Source organism: Esox lucius, chromosome 24 (genome assembly GCF_011004845.1).
Source record: "Esox lucius isolate fEsoLuc1 chromosome 24, fEsoLuc1.pri, whole genome shotgun sequence".
Classification (NCBI taxonomy): domain Eukaryota; kingdom Metazoa; phylum Chordata; class Actinopteri; order Esociformes; family Esocidae; genus Esox; species Esox lucius.
Window position 1 is genome coordinate 16,531,357 of NC_047592.1, and position 20,472 is coordinate 16,551,828.

The 20,472-nt window shown below is 43.4% G+C and overlaps 2 protein-coding genes across 4 annotated transcripts; one reads left to right on the plus strand and one right to left on the minus strand.

The window, feature by feature from the left end:
* Window positions 1-3,891: 3,891 nt before the first annotated feature.
* On the minus strand, window positions 3,892-9,339 carry mrpl52 (mitochondrial ribosomal protein L52). Its single transcript, XM_010887708.4, has 5 exons — window positions 9,235-9,339; window positions 5,317-5,386; window positions 5,153-5,220; window positions 4,812-4,876; window positions 3,892-4,167 (listed from the first exon to the last, which is right to left on the minus strand). Exons 1-5 carry the CDS (start codon window positions 9,266-9,268, stop codon window positions 4,021-4,023), a joined length of 384 nt encoding a protein of 127 aa, XP_010886010.1. The 5' UTR covers window positions 9,269-9,339; the 3' UTR covers window positions 3,892-4,020.
* A 3,906-nt stretch (window positions 9,340-13,245) lies between these two features.
* Window positions 13,246-20,138, plus strand: ajuba (ajuba LIM protein). Of its 3 annotated transcripts, none has more exons than XM_020043079.2 (8): window positions 13,246-16,026; window positions 17,620-17,721; window positions 18,099-18,166; window positions 18,299-18,361; window positions 18,493-18,623; window positions 18,808-18,859; window positions 19,000-19,068; window positions 19,313-20,138. In XM_020043079.2, the coding sequence occupies exons 1-8, from the start codon at window positions 14,502-14,504 to the stop codon at window positions 19,442-19,444; spliced, it is 2,142 nt and encodes a 713-aa protein (XP_019898638.1). In that variant the 5' UTR covers window positions 13,246-14,501; the 3' UTR covers window positions 19,445-20,138. The 3 variants fall into 3 exon arrangements, with proteins under 3 accessions (XP_019898638.1, XP_010886009.1, XP_034146762.1); XM_034290871.1 differs by lacking the exon at window positions 13,246-16,026 and adding an exon at window positions 16,053-16,453; XM_010887707.3 differs by lacking the exon at window positions 19,000-19,068.
* Window positions 20,139-20,472: the final 334 nt, after the last annotated feature.

Sequence of the window (20,472 nt, forward strand, 5' to 3'; positions counted from 1 at the left end):
TTAAAAAGCACATTCGCGTCTCAAGCTTCACTCGTGGTGGACAATAGGGATAACTGCTGAGTCTCTTACAATTCTCTCCCGCTCCCCAATCTCTCTGTCTCCCCTTTTCTCCAACTGTGAGTCTTACTGTACATCTGTTAGTCTCTTCTCCTGGCGCCCTGTCTCTGTCCCCTTCCCGCATCACCTGGTCCTGTCATCTGTCCAGAACTCGGCTGTAGCTAATCTCTCCCACCTTGCAGTCTACAGACAACATTTGGTCCTCATTTGTTCTCATACCGACTCTTCACATGGATCCATTGACATCAACAGAAGATGCATGGATGAACAGAGATAATGTGTGATGGAAGGAAAGTGTCTCCGTCTGTGAGTGTGTGTGTGTGTGTGGGTGGGCCACATGACACACTCACTAGCCTTCTATCTGTTTACATCCTGTTCATCACACATTCTCTCTATTTCTCCAAACACACACACACACACACACACAGTGATATGAACTTAAGCTAGAGGAAAAACGCAGCTGGCAGCAGTGTTAGTGAGTGTATTCGTGTCCAGTCCGGATGAGCGTCCCGGCTGACAGTGTTCAACCTCAGTCTCAGTCTCAGCACTCTTGGTCCAGGAAGCGGGCTGGCCAGCTGCATGCAATTCAACCTAGTGGGTTTGGTTAACCTACATTGAGGCTCACTCTAAAGTATGCGTCTCACTGAATAAGTATGGACTCACACTCAGGGGTTTTGCTCAATTCACAATTTGGAGAACAACTCCAATTCATGTCGATGAAATTTGAATCCAAGTTGCAAAACCTTTAACTGAATGAATTGTATTTCAAATAAATTCCACACGGTAATGGAACGAGAGTTTCATTTACATTTCTCACTTCTAGACATCAAATTATACACCTCTTCTCAACATTGTTGTGGTTAGAATAGCCTATTCAAATTAGATTTCCACCAACCATTTAATGTGTTAAGCTTATTTAAGTCCTTAGGGACAATTTGAGGGTTACATATACGCATTTTGGAAAGTTTAGCATTTTCTGCAATATTGAACAAAATGCAAACGATTAATGGAATATCATAACTTAAAACTGGGATAACCAACTCCAGACATCAGCAGCCTGAATGGAAATACTTCCCAGATGAGTTTGCTAAGGATGGGATACTCTTTGACACCACTAGAGCCACCAAGGATTGGATTTGCTCACTCTTGACATTATATTATAAATTAATGATAAAATCTTCAATCAATCGCTTACAAGTTTGTCCTGAATTATTTTTTTAAATACAACAACATGCTGAATATTTTCAATAGAAAACATATATATGTAAGCCTACAGGCAATGTAGAAGAGGCCTTTTCACTGAATTCAATTACCATTAGAAATTTCCAATTTTCATTAGCTGTCACAAGCAGCGAGTTAAGGCCAGACTTGTTTTTTTACATAAACTGGAAAAATACAAACTCAATAACAGAATATAAACTGCAAATGTGGCAGTTGACCTACGTGAACCAGACAGAATCTGCGACAGACTGTTTCTGATGTTTGAAGTTTGGTTCGGTTTAATCTAAATCAACACAGCAGTTACACAGTGGTCAGGATGTGACACCCTAAACAGGACTTGCTGAATCAGGTCCTCCACAAGCTGAACCCCCCCGGTCCTATCCAACAGTAAAACTCCCTTTTTCGTCTCTGGCCATGGGCCGCAGATACCTTTTAGCTGAATCTAAAACAAAGCCCCACCACATCAACTTCTCATCCTCTTCTCCTCTTTGTTTGTCATCCCTTTCGTACGTTCCTTCGCCTCTAGGACCGTGTGCACGGCTGGTCACTATGGTGGACTGACCTCGCCCCCCCCCAACCCCCATCCTCTCCCCCTCTGTCTTTTCTGCACAATAAGCACCATCTGGTTCTCATTTCCCAAAACCAAAAAAACAACAGGGAGGAAGAGAGATATAAAGTCAGAAAGAGAGACAAAATGGAGAGAGCGGGGGGGGGGGGGGGGGGGGGATAGTTGCTGTGAGTGGAGAGGAGATTTAGACCCAGATATAAAAATGGCGATGATGGAAGGATTGAGAGAACAATTCCAGGTTATTTTCATAGTGTACACATGTCATTGTTCTACTCTAATTATGTGGTTCAAACATTGACGGAACAACAAGCCCCAGCTAACAGTCAGTACTGCAACGGAGCTGAGCAGTCCATGGTCCCGCCTGGCCTTCACCTCCAGAAAAAGGAAAGGAAAATAAAGCTTCATCTCCATAGAAAAGAATCTGCAACTCAGCGGCTAGCACGCCTCAATTACAGTGGTGCTTTGCTGAGATCGGCAAGATCTGAGAGATGGAGAGAAGGGACAAGAGAGGGAGAAAGTGAGCCTGAGAGCATGGACTGGAATAGAAAGGGACAGGGGGACGAGTAAATATGACGGAGGAGGTGGACTGAAAAATGGAGAGAAAACTGGACGCTTGAAGAACATACCCCACTTTGTAAATGAATAAAACGTTTTTATTATAAGGACAGTATATTAATGCAAATGTGCTTAGAAAAAACCCAATAAAGAAGGCTTTAGCCAGTTCATATAGTCCCACTACACACAACTGTTCATATTTGGCAATTCATGTGCAGATAGAAACAAACACACACAGCTGCACAATAAAACTTTCTGTCCGACAACCCCTCCCTTCACCAGCACCCATAGCAACCCCTTCAGACCTGGACTAGAAACAAAATGTCGGAAAAGCACTGAAATTCACCTAAACTGGTTAAATGCTGCCTTCTAGTGGGGAAAGGACAAGTTCCATGTTTGATTTGTCATTCCACAGTTACAGCAATACAGCAATGAAATGCTGGGATTACTAAACTTCCTCAACAGTGCAGGCACAAAAAAATGTGTAAAAAGTATTAGGTAAAATAAAATAACTTTTTTTGTTAATTAAACTGTAGGGGAAAAAAATTCAGAACAAGAGTACAATCTGTGTTCAAAGAGTTGCACGTGCAGGGCGAATGATCCTGTACCTTCTGTCTGACAAATAACAGGGAGAACAGTTTGTGTCTGGGGAGACTGGGGTCCTTGACGATGCGCAGGGTCTTCCTCCTCCCCCTCGTGGTGGACTGGTCCTGCAGAGCTGGCGGGTCAGTCCCGGTGTCGCGCTGCACCGTCTTGACCGCCCTCTGTAGAGCCGCGCGGTTGCCTTGCGGTCGATGTGGGCATGGCCTTGCCCCGTGGCTTCCTGTCAACCACAATCAGCTCCGTCGTTTTGCTGACGTCGAGCCGGAGGTTGTTGTTCCTGACACCGTGATGTCAGTGTCCTTACCGCCTCTCTATTGGCTGTTTCGTCATTATCGGCGATCAGACCCATGACAGTGGGGGGGCTGAGAACCGGCGCCGAGAGGGTGTGGTCGGGGAGTTGCAACCCATCCAAACCGCCTGGTCTCTGCCAGACCTGAAGTCCAGGATCCACCTACAGAGGGCAGGGCCGAGGTTCGGATCGTTTCGCCACAAGCTTGTGGAGAAGAGGTGTTGAATGCTGAACCGTAATCAATGAGGCGCATTCTCATGTGTTCCTCCATTCCAAGAGGGAAAAGGCACAGAAGAGCGTAAGGGTGATGCAGTCTTCTGTAAACCCGTTTGGGCTGTACGCAAAGTGGAGTGGGTCTAATGTGGAGGGCATGGAGTCAGTGATACACGCTTTGATTAACCGCTCAAAGCACTTCATGACAAGGGATGTTAGTGCCACAGGGAAGTATTCGTTTAGGCAGAGGACCTTCTGCTTTCTGGGGGCAGGGACAATGGTAATTTGTTAATAAGAATAGTTCATAGTTATTAACAAAGCCATGTTAATATCTATGTTCCTAACATCTGATTAATACAGACATTCAACAACAAATAAGACTAGATTAAATTAGGCAATAAATACAAATGAATGTTTATTTTCAACAACAAAAATGGTAAGACAAATTCATACAACAATTGCATTCTCAATTTTTGTCAGCAAGTAAGGAGAATTGGAATAGAAATTTTGTTTTTTATTTATTTTTCTTTAACAAAAGCTTCCCTTTGGGTTTGAACAGAAGAGACTTCCTGTGTTCCTCCATTCTTTTGGCTTCATCCTGTTTGCCCCTCCAAGCTTCCATCCCTTTATCAACCTCCGAACTTAGAGCAACTACTCGTCTCTGGAGGAAAAAACAAAAAAAGGAGTGAGTGAAAAGAAGAGGAAGAAGACGGTCCAAAGGAAATAAATTATTTGGTAAAATGGTCATCTATATAAAATCTCTTAGACGCAGAAGTCCGACCTTGCCAACAAATGATTGGTTCAGAAGACAATAATACCCTTTTCAGACATATTGATTGTGGCGCCTTGTAGCGCTGTTTACATCCACCACTAAGCAACCAGAAATGTCAATCAAATGGCCTTGAGCTGCATTGCGCCGCCAGTCTGTCTGCTGCCTGTGAGCTGAACACTCTAACTTAAAGAAGTTATTATTGTTGGTTTGTAATATGACGTGACACAATATTTAGTAGAAGTAAAAGGAAGAATAGAAACCATCACTATTTTTAATTGCCTGAAAAACGTATTAAGTTCTGGTATCAACACGTTACTGAAGTGGCTTTGTATGTCTGAAAAGACTATAAATGTGACGATGGCTTGTATTCTATTGTAATAGACAAAGCACAGCCCCTCAGTTCCCCTGAACTTGATTGTTGTTGATGTCTGAGACAGGGTGAAGTCACATTTAAGAGAGCACTGCTGACATAATATGTAAACTGTAATGAAAGAAAGAGGTAATGTAGAGAAGAAGGATAAGGAGATACCCACAGCTAATGCCTCTCTCTCTTGCTTTCTCCTCAGCTGTCCTTTCAGTGGGGGTGCCAACCGGCCATCTGTGTGTAGCACGCAAACACCCATTAATCAAATGTATGCAAACAAACACGGCATGTCAGTTTCATTGACCTAAACCCACAGGTTGTTTGGCCTGTAAATTAGCTCACTAGCTATATTATTATGATAGATATACAGCTAACTATTAATTATTAAGTAAACCTCTTGATTTGGGTGTCTGGTGTCTGGTCTCAATTGTCATTATCTTGGCTGGAAGAAAACAGGTAAGGTTGAGGTGCAGTGTGAGTTATACAGTATGTCCCCATCGTGGTACTTGCCTGCAAACGACCAGTCCGGGAGATCCGTAAGTGGGCCGTACTCTGTTCCTCTGCGAGCTAAACCATTTCTGTGGACAAATCAACACGAACTGTAAAATAAATACATCAATATAATGTGTGTGCATAATTTTTTCTGAACATTTTGACTGAACTTCACAGCTTACTCTGTCCTCCACTTGATTCCAGCTTCTGCCCCGCATGTCGTAGTAAAACCACGACGGCATTGCCTAAAACCTGAAAATCAATAAGGAATTTAGTTAATTGGACTCTGCCATGTAAATAGGGGAGAGTGGGGTGATTTGTGCCAGGGGGGAAGTAGATCCACCCCTTGTTTCTGGAAAACCATAGAATAATTGTGTCATATGACCACATCATTTTGAAAAGCCATCCGTTGTACTCATCCTCCAAAGAAGAGAGACACATGGCATGAGAGGTAAACACAATTTAGCTAAAAAAAAATGAGTCTAAAGAGTTAGCATTATGTTAGCTGTTAACTGCTGGATCATGCTAGTTTTTCAAACTTGTGGGTCTGGGGATTTGTGCCAAAGGGCCTGGGTTAAGTTGTGCCAGTGGCTGAAAAACTGAAAATGAATGAAAATAAGAAGAGAGGGGCTCTGAAAGTGTCCAAACCAACCAAACCCAAAAAGAAAGTGACTCTCTACAATAGCTCAGAAGAGAGTGACATCTCCATTCCACTTAACAACACCACTGATTATGATAGTTCAGATGTCCAGAATGATGATGGTGACAAGGATCTGTCTACTGGTGACGGTCATCGTGAGCTTTGCTGGTAAAACCAAATCCTATAACTACGTTGGATTGGTGGAGAAGGTTGAGGGTGCAGACATCAGCGCCAAGTTTCTAAGGCAAAGTTGAAAGAAGTCTGTGGATGGAAATCTCATCTTTACATTTAAAGAAAATGATGGAGTCATCCCTAGAGGTGATGTGCTCAAGAAACTACCCACACCCCAAAAACTTGGTGATACAACCAGAAGGGAGCAGAAGTTTATATTCCCCTGCAGTATTGACAAGTGGGATGTTAGGTAGTAGGTCAGATCCAGACCACCTAGACCTACATACTCACAGTGGATAATCTGGAGAAGTGAGGAGATGGGCATGCCTAATCGGTGTTTGACTTAGGCCTACATGCCATTTGTTTAATTTAGCTAATTTAGCAGTTTTGAGTTTGCACGATGTTATTAAAGAGAAGTATTATTACGTTTTTAAGTTGCCTAAGTCACAATAAGATGTTTAGAAATTAGCCTAATCACTTTATTCTTATGTTACATAATTGAAAGACAGCGTTCTATGTATGTCAACAGGCATCTATTGCCAAAGCCTTTTGCCTGAAATGATTCACAAATATCATATAGGCTATTGTGTATTTAAATTTTTTGTGTTTTCCCAAAAACTACAAAATATGACTTTATCCAACAGTTTAATAGGGTGACAATATCTAAATAAACCTTAAATTAGTAATTTTGTATTGAATTTGTCTTGCTTTCATATAGCATTACAGTTCATAACATAAAAAATTCTTAGGGATTCTTAGGGAGTTTTTCCTAGCCACTGAAATCCAACACTACTGTTGTTTGCTCCTTGGGGTTTAAGGCCGGGTGTCTCTGTAAGGAACTTTGTGACAACTGCTGTTGTAAAAGGGCTTTATAAATACATTTGATTGATTGATTGATTGAAAAATGTTCTGTCTTACTTCAGAAATCACTGGCACAATTTACCCCAACGTATTCCTCGACGGCTGCATGGTTGTATCCCAAAAAACTGTAAAAAACCTAGGCGTTACCCTTGACCCTGACCTCTCCTTTGAAGAACATATAAAATATGTCTCAAGAGTTGCTTATTTTCATCTTCGAAACATTGCAAAAATTTGAAACTTTTTATCAAAAACTGATGCAGAAAAATGTATCCATGCTTTCGTTAATTCTAGACTAGATTACTGCAATGCTCTTCTCTCTGGTTATCCAGACAAATTAATAAATAAAGTTAAATTAGTGCTGCACACGGCTGCTAGAATCCTAACTAGAACAAAAAAATGTGAACACATTACACCTGTCCTAGCGTCCTTACACTGGCTGCCTGTTAGGGTTAGGGCTGATTTTAAGGTTTTACTCTTAACCTATAAATCAATACGTGGACTTGCTCCTACTTACCTTGCTGAAATGATCCAGCCATACATACCTACACGTAACCTTAGATCGCAAGATGCACCTAGAATTTCTAAACAAACAGCTGGCAGCAGGGCCTTTTCTCATAGAGCTCCACTACTGTGGAATGATCTGCCAATTAAGGTTAGAAATGCAAACTCAGTGCAAACATTCAAGGGTCTACTAAAAACTCATCTCTACAGCACGGTTTATAATTAGGTGTAGCCTGGCCCGGGGGCGTGAAGGTGACCAGTAGGCTTGATACTGTCCACACTTGCTGTCTTGCCAGGTGGGCTCTCGTCGCCACTGGGATGCCCTCCCTCCAATGCCTTTCGGGGGAAGAGTCACTGGCTTGTTGTCTCACTGTTGTGCACTTGTGCAATTGGGCTGTACGCTGCTGGCAATACTCTGCCCTCTTTCAGGGGGGTTGCGGTTGGTGGGTGTCCCTTTGGTTGATGCCTGGCAATGTGGGTGGATTGATTTCCTGCCTGTTGGGCCCTGTCCGGGGCATCCCCTGGGTAGGGCCACAGTGTCGCCAGACCCCCCCCGTCTCAGTTCCAAGGTGTTACGCTGCTATATTATTGTGCTGGGGGATATGAGGAATGCACTTTCTAACTTTTCTCAGTCTCCTCCAGTTTTAAATTTTAGGAGGAGATGAGGTCCTGGTCCACACCTGCGGAGTACCTGGTTTGCTGTCCCATTGCTGTTCCTGTCCTTGTCCACCTGGTCATACTTTTGACCTAGTCTAGAATCAAATAGACTCTGGATTTATCCCAGAGGAATGTATTTATTATTCTAATTGGACTCTTAATATCTCGGCCTTCTTAGGGAGTTTTTCCTAGCCACTGAAATCCAACACTACTGTTGTTTGCTCCTTGGGGTTTAAGGCCGGGTGTCTCTGTAAAGCACTTTGTGACAACTGCTGTTGTAAAAAGGGCTTTATAAATACATTTGATTGATTCCCCCGAAAGGCACAACTTACCCCGTCTCAGGTGCAAGTTGTCCCACGAGACAATTCTTTTCACAAAAGCTATATTTCTGAAACAATTTATTTCAGATCCAAAGTAATTGTTCTCAGGGATGCACCACATCCTGAAATATATGTAAATCCTTAAGTTGAAGGCATTACTGTCATGGACTCACTTTAAAGTCACTATGAGTAAAAACTGGCACAACTCACCCCACTTTCCCCTACAGCAGCTCATGTATAGGCTAACGTAAAAGACATACACGCCATTTAATTGTACGATGTATTTGTTGGAATTATCGGATGAAAGGGTAATTAGAGATAAATACACAAAACAACCCGAATGAATATTAATTTCGTTCTCAATCGGAATCCGTCAGGAAACTGACAGAAATAGCGAATTTGGCTAGTCAGATCATCTACCTAGATAGCGTAGAACCCCCAGTTATCATCATCATCCTCATCCAAAAGCAGTTTTGAAATACACTTTCACTGAGTGATAATTTCATCAAGTCGTCAATGTTTTGTGATTAGGCTACTAGTGAAATAAAATTGTCCATCTAACATGTCATTTAGTAGCAGTTCTGAAATGTAAGTGTCCTTTAATATTTTGGGCTAGTTGGTTATCGGACGACTTATTATTGCTCAACTACATAATTTACATAATTTAACCTGCTTACATGGATATAAAAAATTTGATTGGCTATATGAAAGAGTATACTTATTAGTCAAACGTGCCGTTCTTTTCCAGTGCATTTACATTTTGAGATTTTAGACGGTTTAGGTCTCCGACTGCGCGAAACGGCTGAATATAGGTCGTTAGCTAGTACTGCATATTTTATAAGACTTTACTAATTACATGATTAGGCTCTGTTTACCAAGATGGCTAGATACTTCATACGTACAATTCAAAAGTAAAAGACAAAATGCAAGTAACCCGTAAATAACCTTACCCATACAACACAATGTCCGAATGGACGCCGCCATGTTGGATGTTTTCTTGAGTATTGCTGGTTTCGACCACTAGCGGTGCTCAAGATACACCACACAGGTTAGCCAAACCGTTGGTGGATTGGAAACAAAGTAGCAATAATTGTTTCTAGTATTTTAGTTTTACTAGTAACCTCTTATTATATTTTTATGCTAATATAATACAGTTACTTTTCTATTTTCAGGTGTCACTATTCCTTTTTATTATTTGTATTATTTATTATTGAACACAGAACAAAAACATTGAAGCAGTAGGTGTTCTTGTCCAGGTGGGAGAGGGCAGTGTGGAGTGCAATTGAGCATTGTCTGAATCTGTTGGGTTGGTATGTGACTTGGCGAGGGTCTAGAATGTCTGAAATGATGTGGCCATTGAAATGCACAGCACTACCCAAAATAACACTAAATTACCAGAAAGAAAGGAACGACAGTGAACACTTGTTTTAGTCTTTTCCCATACTAATTATAACCCAAACAATTTATTTACAGTCCATTAGTATTTGGACAGTAACACTGGTTTTGTTGATATGGCTTCATTTAAGGGTATTTACATCCATTAAGCATGAACTGTGTGGGAATTACAGCCCTTTTAAAGCCTAAAATGGCAGTGCCCATTATTTCAGGTGACCAAAAGTAATTGGACAAATTCACATAATCTCAAATAAAGTAGGCATATTCAAATAAAGTAGACACCTAGAAATAAAGTAGACACCTAGACATCACCAGACGTTGATGATCTTCCCTGGTGATGCTCGGTCAAGCTTATAATGCAGCCATCTTCTGTTTCTGGGCATTTTTTATTTCCGTCTTCAGTTAGGTGATTGACTTGGCCAGTCAAAAATATTCCACATTTTGGCCCTGAAAGACTCCTTGGTTGCATTAAAGGTAAGCTTGGGGTCATTGCCCTGCGGCTGAGCACAGTGCCAGCTGATGAATTTTGTGGCATTTGGTTGTAACTGAGCAGACACAACATTTCCGTAAATGTTTTGCTTTTAGGAACTTTCAGTGCTTAAGGTGTTTTTTATCATCTTCCCCTAATGCCTCAACACAACCATGTCTAGGAGGTTACAGAGTTATTTGGATTTTACGGCTTAGCTTCTGTTCTGACATGCACTGTGAAGACTAGGACCATACACAGACAGGTCTGTGTCTTTCTAAATCATGTGCAATCATTTAATTTCCCACAGGTGGACTCCAATCAAGTTCTAGAGACATTTGAAGAATAATCAATGGACACAGGATGCATCAGAGCTCAATTTGGTGTGTCATGGCAGAAGGTCTGAATGCTTATTTACGGTAGATATTTTCGTTTTTCATTTTCAATACATTGGCACAAATGTCTAAAAAACGTGTTTTCACTTTGTCATTATAGGATACCGTGTGGATGTTAATGGCAAAACAAAATACATTTAATCAGTAAGAAATGAAGTCCATAACACAATGAAAGGTGGAGAAAGGGGACTGAGTACTATCAGAAGGCAATGTATGTTAGTCTGTCACCATTTCCCTTGAATCCTCACTAAGCCTGGTTGTGCACAATATAGATAGACCATTGTTTTTGGATCTAACTAGGTTTACCACATGTGCTGGTGATATAACTACTGAATAAACATTCATGTGCAAACTACCTATCACCAAGCGTGACTAGTGCAGTGAGTTGACGTCTTACAGAGTGTGCAGTGTTAGCATGAAATGAGTTTGATTGATGTCCCTATTATCTTCCAACGATTATCTCTATCTGTGTATGAACCAGTCCATTGTGAATGAAGGGGATCCTGTTACTGTGTTGTCATGAAGTGAATAAACCTTGGCACTTGCTTTGATAACTTCTGCAATTTGTTAAATAGACTTGTTATCATTTAAACCTGGAGCAGTTCACACAAGTTTAATGAGGATAAGTTGGGATGACTTAAACATATGAAACTAAGTTTAATATGCAAATTATGCTAATGAATGTATTTATGGTCGATAACTATTAATCAATGTTAAGTTGGGATAGCCTAAACACAAGTGAAACAGTGTTGGCTTGGTATGTCTACCTATCATGGTTATAGAGGAACTATTTTAGGGTTAATTACACAATTCAGAATTGCAAAAGTAAATATAATAGCATAAATCCAAATGGAACAGCTCAAGTTGGGCCAGTCTGAACATATCAACGTTGGTTTGAATGTAGGAGAAGATAGGGGCAACATTTTTCGGTTTTGTCCCCATTCAAGTCTGTCACCTTTTTTCTTTTGAAATGCATTGGGAGCTCATTTAAATATTGTTATAATTAAAAAACTAAATGACATCAAAACTATCATCTTCTCATGCAATCTGAGTTGGGGAAATGTTGACATTTATGAGGTGGTTTTGTGTTGATAGCTTTTATTGTTTAGGCTTTATAGCAGGTATGTAAATTAAATTATTAGACTACATGATGAGCCTTTTGCCAGCATGCCAGCAACTTATTATATTTGAATAAAATGCATATATATATAATAAACACCATGTATATATGTTTTATTTACACCTGAAAGTGGCAATATTACAAAAATACAGAATGACACATGTACAAACAATTTTCATGTTAAAGGTTTTGTCTCAGAGTCGATCAGTCATAACTTTTAACCATCTTCTCGCATGATCCAGCTGCTCTCCACACTAAGCCATGAAGTATTTTTCTGTTAACTTTACAAACAAGTCCTCACTCGCCGACAATGAATGCTTCAGTCTACTAAAGGGAGAGGCAGCCAGGCACACAGCGACGCCCGCGCGTTTCATTATAGGCTACCGCAAGGCCAATGAAAGACTATAGGGAGAAAAGTGGGGGCTTTGGGTAGGCCAAATGAGCCGACCCAAAGTAACTTCTTTCTCAAATACTTGATTAAATAAGGGCTCTTTTCCCCTACTAGATTCGCACTGAACCTTACGACACTTGCAGGGGGAAAGGCACGAAAATAGTAGCAAAATGTTTACTTTGTAACGTCCTTGGCGAATACATACATTCCCGAAAAAATCCTGGAGCCGTGTCACAACCCATTGTCATTCCGCACATTCCACAGACTTGGAGCACAATAAAGTAGTCCCCAAATAGGCCTACCATTTTGACCATTTACCCATGTTATTCGTGTCACGTAGCAAGCCTATACCAAAGTGATATTTCAACTGTGTCAGGTCTTTAAAACCAGTAAAGGACTCTTTTATATTGCCTTTCTGCCTCAGGGCACAACATATTGTAGTGTCGTTGATAAGGCCTGGGGCAATTAACATACCTGAGCCCGAGAGGTATTTAAGAGAGGACAAAATTGTGTAATAAATCAGTAACACATCAATGTAATAAATGTAAGACTATTGTCACCTGGAGCTAATATGTAAATACAGCAATTTGTATCGCCTACTAAATCATAGTCTTTACATATTAATTTGCCTTAGTTGTCTGAGCATACTCAAATTTTTTACATAGATGGGTTACTGATTTATTACAAGATTATATCTTAAATATCTCTTCTTCTCATGTATGTTTATATATATATATATATGACTGATATATATATATATATATATATATATATATATAAATATATATATATATATATATATATATATATATATATATATATATATATATGATATATATGGTATATGTATATGATATATGATATATATACACACACACAGACCAGACACACACACACACACACACACACACACACACACACACACACATGTATATTCTATTGGAACGGTTATTCACAATTACTTGTCAATTCCTACTTAAGCTCCCACTTTTTAAAAAAACATCTTATTACATCTTATTATAGAGTATAATTAGAAAAAATACAAGATTATGTATTTTGATATGCGTGTATCCCAAGGGGACTGCAATGGCATAGGATTCACACACTGGGAAGTTTGCGTATGAATGACGAAATATTCTGTGACTAGATCCATCCGCGATTGCTGGCAGAAAGGTGTCCGGCCTGAAGAAAAAACGAGCCAGTGGCTGATAAAGGAAAAAGAGGGGGAGGTAAGTAATTTGGGGAAAGAAAGAAACAAAGTTGTTGGAGGCTAAGTGATACATTCGCGTAATGCTTTAATGCTGTAGGTTTCTTTACGGTACATTTGTTTGGCAACGGTCAGTATAGAGTTAGCCAAAGCATGCGTTTAGTGCTTAAACTTATCCGATTATTTTTGGAGTAAAAATCTTTGAAAACGGGAGTAAGAGTAATAACGCATTTTCGAAGCATCGAATGCTATATGTTTTATTTTGGTCACCTCTTTGATGATCTGTTTTTCATCTTCCTTTTCATTATAATGTTCATTACCAAGTGAAAAGAAGAGTTTGGATACGAACAATTTTCTACAGAATACTGAGTAATTGTCCTTCCAGTGGACCCCACGAGCCCGACGAGAGAACTCATTCTTTCCTAAAAGTGTTCCCCTGGAAAATCGTACGGAAAGAAACTGAAGTAACTGGACTACATTTTACTTTCGAAAACAACATTTTAAAGTGAATGTTTATTCATTTAAAGGACCGAAAAAAGAACATGTACGTTTAAAGTGGTGCCAGTTACGTGGGAAACAACAAATAGCAGAAAACCAACTTGTCTTTATGTGACCGCTAGGCGACACGTCCAGCTAAGGTAATGGACCGTTCGTTCACACAGAAGACGTGCAGGTGTGGAGCTACCTATTCTCAAACAAGACCAATAACAAGTTCAGCTCCATGAAATGTTCGTAAAACAGTGCTTTTTTTTATTTTATCAGTGTTTATCTCCAACATTGCCAAAACAAATGAAGTAGTCCACTACTAACTAGATGGATTCACATGCGTTACCTTCTACCTGTCTGGCTGTAGTCTGCACAGACGAGACACGATGACTCTCAACACTGTTGTCCAAACATGATTATATCGTCATGTGATCCTCACAAAATGTCTTAATTGTCTTATTTAACGTATGTTTTTTTATTTATTGCATGTGTACATATAGCCCTATACTGATTTGTCTGTTGGTTCTCATTTGGAGGGATATTTTGTTTGGGGGGTATTTGTTTTACATATAGATTGCAAGGTCTCTGTCATTTCAACTACTGTAGATCAACTGTACTGTAAAAAGTTGACAATTTTAATGTATTTTCAACTTTCACACTGTATTTAAGTACATTAACTTATAACATTGTGATTCATTAACAGCATTTCAAGAAACCTTTGTATCTTAAGTTTTAGACGACCAGGTTCGATATTACAATGGACCGACTTGGAAGTAAGTTATTGGAAAAGTTAAAACTGACTGACTCAGGGAGTGTGAAATTCTCCAGTTCCAAAAGGAAAAATGAATTGGTCAACAACGCTAACAATAACAGCAACGGGAACGGCGTTGGCTCCAGTAGCGCGCTTCCACCGACCCCGAACCCTGCGACCTCCTCGCCCTCGAGGACTGCCCAGTTCACCCTCACGTCCCCGACCTCCGTAGACTTGTGTGGACAAGCCAGTGGCAGAGGCGGGAAGGGCCCAGGGGAGAGGGTCTCCTCTTCTCAGCACCTCCCGCCCTCGACAACCTCCAGCGCCCCGCAACCGGCGGACTGCGAGCCCTACTCCCCCTCGACTCTCGCCCCGCTCAGGCGCCGGTCGCCCCAGCAGCGAGCGTCCTGCTACCTGGGGGAGGGCGTTGACATCCAGATGAGGCGTGAGTCGGGCCTAGGCGACTGCGACCCTGCTGGGTCCCGGGCCTCTCCGGACCAGCGCCGGTACTCCCTGGAGCTCCAGCAGTTGGCCCGACGGCAGCAGCTCTCCCATACGCCACTGCCGTACCCCTCTGGCCCCCCTCCGCCGTACCCCACTGCTTCCTCCTCGGGGTACAGCTCCGCTCCCCGTGGCGGCGGCCCTGGCGAGCCTCACTACCTACCCGAGACGGAGCGTCACAAACGCCTTTCGCTGCAGGAGGCACTGTTCTACAAGAGGCTGAGCACGGGAGGGGAGCTCTGGGAGAGCAACAGGCCGGCCTCCCTCTCCCACCCACCACACCGGCACTCCGAGGCGGGCGGAGGAGGGGGGTTCTTCTTCCCCCCGGGCCCGGCGCTGAGCCCTTGCTCCTCCTTCAGCCTCCAGGAGTCCGTGCTGGTCAGCTCTCGGTCCAGTTTCTCCTCCAGCACGGCCAGCGGGGGCGCAGGCGGGAGCCCCATGGGCAGCCGTTGTAGCAGCAACCGAACCAGCGGAATCAGCCTTGGCTACGACACCCGCTACTCGGCCTCCTCCGCCGTGGCGCAGCAGCCGCAGTTCCCCCCCATGACCACCGGGGGCTCCGCCGGTGGACAGGGCTACATAGTGTCAGGGAGGGCCGGAGGCTGGCCTGACTACCTGGACGGGGTCCTCCCCCCTGGGGGAGCTGGGGTTCACGATAGCCGGCACTCGTACCCCCCCGCCCTGGGGAGTCCAGCGGCCGCTTGTTATCAGGCAGGGCCCGAGGGGTGGGAGGAGAGGGGGGCTTGGGCGGGCAGAGGGGAGGGGACTGGTGGGGAGCGGGCTCGATACTCCGACCTACCGGGGACCCGCTACCAAGAGGAGCTGACACGCCTGCTGCTGAGAGACGCGGAGATGGACGAGCTGCACCTGGGCGGGCTGATGCTCAAAGAATCGGCCAACCCTCTAACCAAGGCCCTGTCCAAGCCGGCAACACTCGTCGGCACGGCCACTGCCGCCGGGCCAATCAGAGCCCACGAGGAGCCTGGAACAGGGAGGGAGGCGTCGGCTGAGAACCGCCAGGAGTTCTTTGGTGAGATCATCAGCCACCCCTCTCATCTTCGCTTTGTTCTGTTACATTTCCAATTGTAGTTTTTCTTTTTTCTTTTTTTTATTAAATGAAAGGATCGGATGGATGAGTGGACAGATGAGTGAATGAGTGGATAGGCATATTTGATGGATGAAAGGGAGAAAGATGGATGGATGATGCCTCAAGACCTGCAGGGACTTGCACAGCCTACTTACTTACATACCAGCCGCATAAGCCAAGGGAAAGAAAAATGTCTTCGCCCTCAGCGGGCTAGCTGAAGAAGAGGGCTATCCAGACAGAAAGGAGAAGCTGAGGGGAGAATTATCGTCGGTCAGACACTTGGGCCATAAGTTAGCGCCGTCAATCACATCAGCAGACTCGGTTCTGGCGGGGCGAGGATCAGATGTAAACGGTGTACAGGCGATGGCCGGTGAGGTGGAACTGCTGTGAGCTTTACCTCGGCTACAATGTTCAGACAAATGACATGTTACCCAGAAACACGGCACTGACCATTAGAATGAGTCATAGAGAAGATTACAGCTTTGGACCGGCTGTGTGTGTGTGTGTGTGTGTGTGTGTGTAATGTGGTTGGATGTGTGCGTAAATCGTGTGGCAGGATGTGTGCGTGCGCACGTAGTGTGGCAGAGTGTGTTTGCTCGGAGTGACTCCAGGCCATAATAATATGCTCTCTCTGTGTGTGTCCGTGTGTGTCTGTGTTGTGAGTCATGTGTGTGCTGTTGTGTGTAGCCCTGGTTTGCGTTTGTGGTGGCCTGTTTTTCTGGGGGGTGAGTCACGCGTGTGCTGGTGTGTAACCATGCCTTGGCGTGTGCTGGTGTGTAACCATGCCTTGGCGTGTGCTCTAGCCTGTTTTTCTCCTCAGGTATGTGAGCCCTCAGGGGATGGGAACTGAACTGTACTCCCCCTCTCACTGTCAGCCAGGCTCAGAGATTTTGATACGACTCGAGACATTTACACCAGCTCCAGAGTTGGGTCGATAAGAATTGAAAGTCAGTCAATTTAGCAGGTGTACGGAAATTCTAGTAACTCAAAACATTACATTTCTCTAGGTTTCAAAATGTATATTTTTCCCATGAAGAGACCGTGGGAAGTTCAGAGTGCTCAAGTGGCAGTAGGCTGGATTCAACCCCATCTGCAGCTGTACGTGTGACCAGAGACCACAGCTTAGATCACTGGACCAGCCTGGAACACTACTTTGAATTATATTTCAGTTTAATAAAAAGGAAAAAGTTACACATTTAAAATGTTTTTATGTTCCAGTCACTTGTTGAATGAAGTGATGTCAATTCCAGTTGACACCAACCCTGAAAATGGTCCGTTCAGTAGGGCCAGGAGTACTCCATTCGGGTGATCTGGGTGATCCAGGGGTTTTGTAGCAAAATTACCCTAAGAAAAACCACCAAGCTAAATTGAATGTTGACTTTATCCGGTTTGAAGTGTCTTATTGTAAAGAAGGCGTGGTGTATAATGAGTTATGTTTGATTAGGGCCATGACGTTTCCTTGACTCAGTGACCTTACAAGGAAAAATCTGTCCCTGTCCTCCAGACTAATGGCTGTTCATTGTGTTTTGGTTGCAGGCACCTGTGTGAAGTGTGGAAAGGGTGTGTATGGCGCAGATAATGCTTGTCAGGCTCTGGACAGCCTCTATCACACACGGTGCTTCACCTGTGTGTCCTGTGGTGAGTTGAACACACACTACATTGCCCGGTCTAGTTAACTGCCTGACTGAGCAACAGCTAAATGGTTAACTCGTAGCGGATATTGTGCATTCCGGGCCAACGTGCATGCTACTGCATTCCCATTGAAGAAGTCACATAATGACACAACACACACCCTGATGTAGTTATGTCCCCTTTTTTACATAGTGACCATCACAGTTGTCCCTGTACATGGTTAAAACCAGGAGGACATTTGGGTCAGTCTTGGGTGTATTCATTCTGCCAAACTGCGTTTAGTCAAAGGGAACGGAATGGGGAGGGACTTACCTGAATATGCCCAATGTAATCTCTGTTGTCCCTTTGTTCCTGTCATGTATCTGTCTGTGTTCCTCTGTCAGGACGCACCCTGAGAAACAAGGACTTCTACAATGTCAACGGCTCTGTGTACTGTAAAGAGGATTACATGGTAAGAGGTTCATGCCAAGCAATCTACCTCTTTCCGTGGCCTTACGACTAGGTCCTTTGAAAATGTGCTTTTCTGGTCCGATACAAGCCCTTATGTAGACTATTAAATGTCCTCTCTCTCTACGTGTCTCAGTTCTCAGGCTTCCAGGCTGCAGCTGAGAAGTGCAGTGTGTGTGGTCACCTTATCCTGGAACAGGTGCGTGCATGTGTGTGTGTGTGTGTGTGTGTGTGTGTTTCAACGTATCCCAAGACATCCAAGCCCAAATGTTTTTGAACATTTTATTTTAAGCCTTTTATTTTAAAGCGTCCCACTCGTCTGTCCATCAGATCCTGCAGGCGATGGGCAACTCGTACCACCCGGGCTGTTTCCGCTGTGTGGTGTGTTCCAAAGCCCTGGACGGGGTTCCCTTCACGGTAGACCACCTCAGCAACATTTACTGTGTCTCGGACTACAACAGGTGAGACGGCCGTGTAGGTGGCATGAGGGTTACATACGTAGACGAGAGAGGCCGTTATTCCCTCGTAGCGCTGAAGACGGTCAGGCTTGTCGTATTTCGTAATGTCTACATGTTTAGTGGCGGTTTACACTGTGCCCATGTGTGTTTGATCTTATTCTGACACGTGAGTTCTCTGGTCCTGCAGAACGTTCGCTCCCAAATGCGCCGCCTGTTTACAGCCCATATTACCTGCTGAGGTGAGTGTCTAGGGTTTCGGCCGACGTGGCGTGGTTGTGATCTTGCTTATCGCGTCTAGGCGTAACTGCATGCCACTCAAATGACCGGCTCGGTGATGGCGGAGCCCTAATCTCGGTGTGGTGGTTGTTGTGTGTTCCAGGGCAGTGAGGAGATACTGCGCGTGGTGTCCATGAACAAGGACTATCACTTTGAGTGCTACCACTGTGAGGTCAGTCAGGCCTTCAGCCAATAGGAACACCCATGTCACGCGGTCAGCATACAGTCAGAGCAGGCAGGCTTTTGCTCCAGCCGAGCGCTAACCCACAGCTGACCCGACTAATCTCTGGCTCGATCGCTAGTAAACAACAAACCCTGCACTGCACCGAGTCCCCTGGAGCAGAACCGGGACGGGACTTGACGTTGAGGTGTGAAGTAATATTTTCTCCGTGTGTTTTTTTCTCTCCCTTCCTCAGGAGTGTGGGAAGCAGCTCTCTGATAAACCTGGCTCCCAGTGCTTCCCTCTGGACTCCCATCTCCTCTGCCACTCGTGTCACATGATGCGGGTGTGCACATCGCATGCCACTCCCCCTCACAACACGCACTGAGGAAGGAACTCTATGCACCGAACATTCATCCACATTTCCTTCAACGTTCCCTTTTACTTCTCACGCCCTCATGCAAACTCATTCCCGCGCTCATGCGCACTAAGATTGTGTCGCTCTAATGGTCGAATTTCCTTTTCGAATTCACCCAGAAGCGACAAGCTCGCACATGTAAATGCTGGTGAAGACTTAAAATGGATAGTTGAATTTACATTTACCGTGTAGTTTGGAGTTTGACGCCGCACCAATGACTTATCAAGCCCCTGTATGACCTGGGTCAAGAACATAAAGGCACACCGTAGCAAAACGGTTTGCAACGTTTGATGAAAAAAGGGTATTTCTTATTGGACAACGTGAGCATTTTTGTGCCTATTGAACACGACCAGGGTCGAACATGTCCCTGTGTTCCAGTCGATCACTGTACCTTAATGTTCTCATAGGGAGTGGGAGAACCCAACCTGGTCCCAGCCAGTTTGTGTGGTCCCACCGACCACCAGTTACTCCCTGAACGTGTCTACTGCTTGCTATAGAAGAACAAGGGATTTATTGATCTGCTTAACCTATTTTTTGTATTTAACTGTATCACTAGCAAACAATTTGCACTTAAAATTTGAGTTGTTTACCATGTTTGTTAAAGAAAAAAAAAAAATCTTGTTTCTGTTGTAATTAATAAATATTCTTCCTTTTGTGTGTTCAACTTGAGGTCTTTCTTGCAGTTACAACCTGTGGCCAGAAGGTGGCAATCAAACCTAAAATACAGGGTAGCATGCGTGTGTATAAATACTAGCTAATCTCACTAGTAAGCCTGTGTTTGGTCAACACTTTCTACTGTGGATATAATCAACATTAGAAAATACATCTTAAGAATGAGCTAAAACACATTTTACTTTATTTTTTATTTTGTACATTCAGCACTTACAGGAGGAAAAACAACCAAGAAGTAAATGTTTAACTAAAACCATAAAATTAAAAACAATATTAAAACAGTAATAAATCTTAAGATTGAACTCATTCCATGTCCGATTCAATTA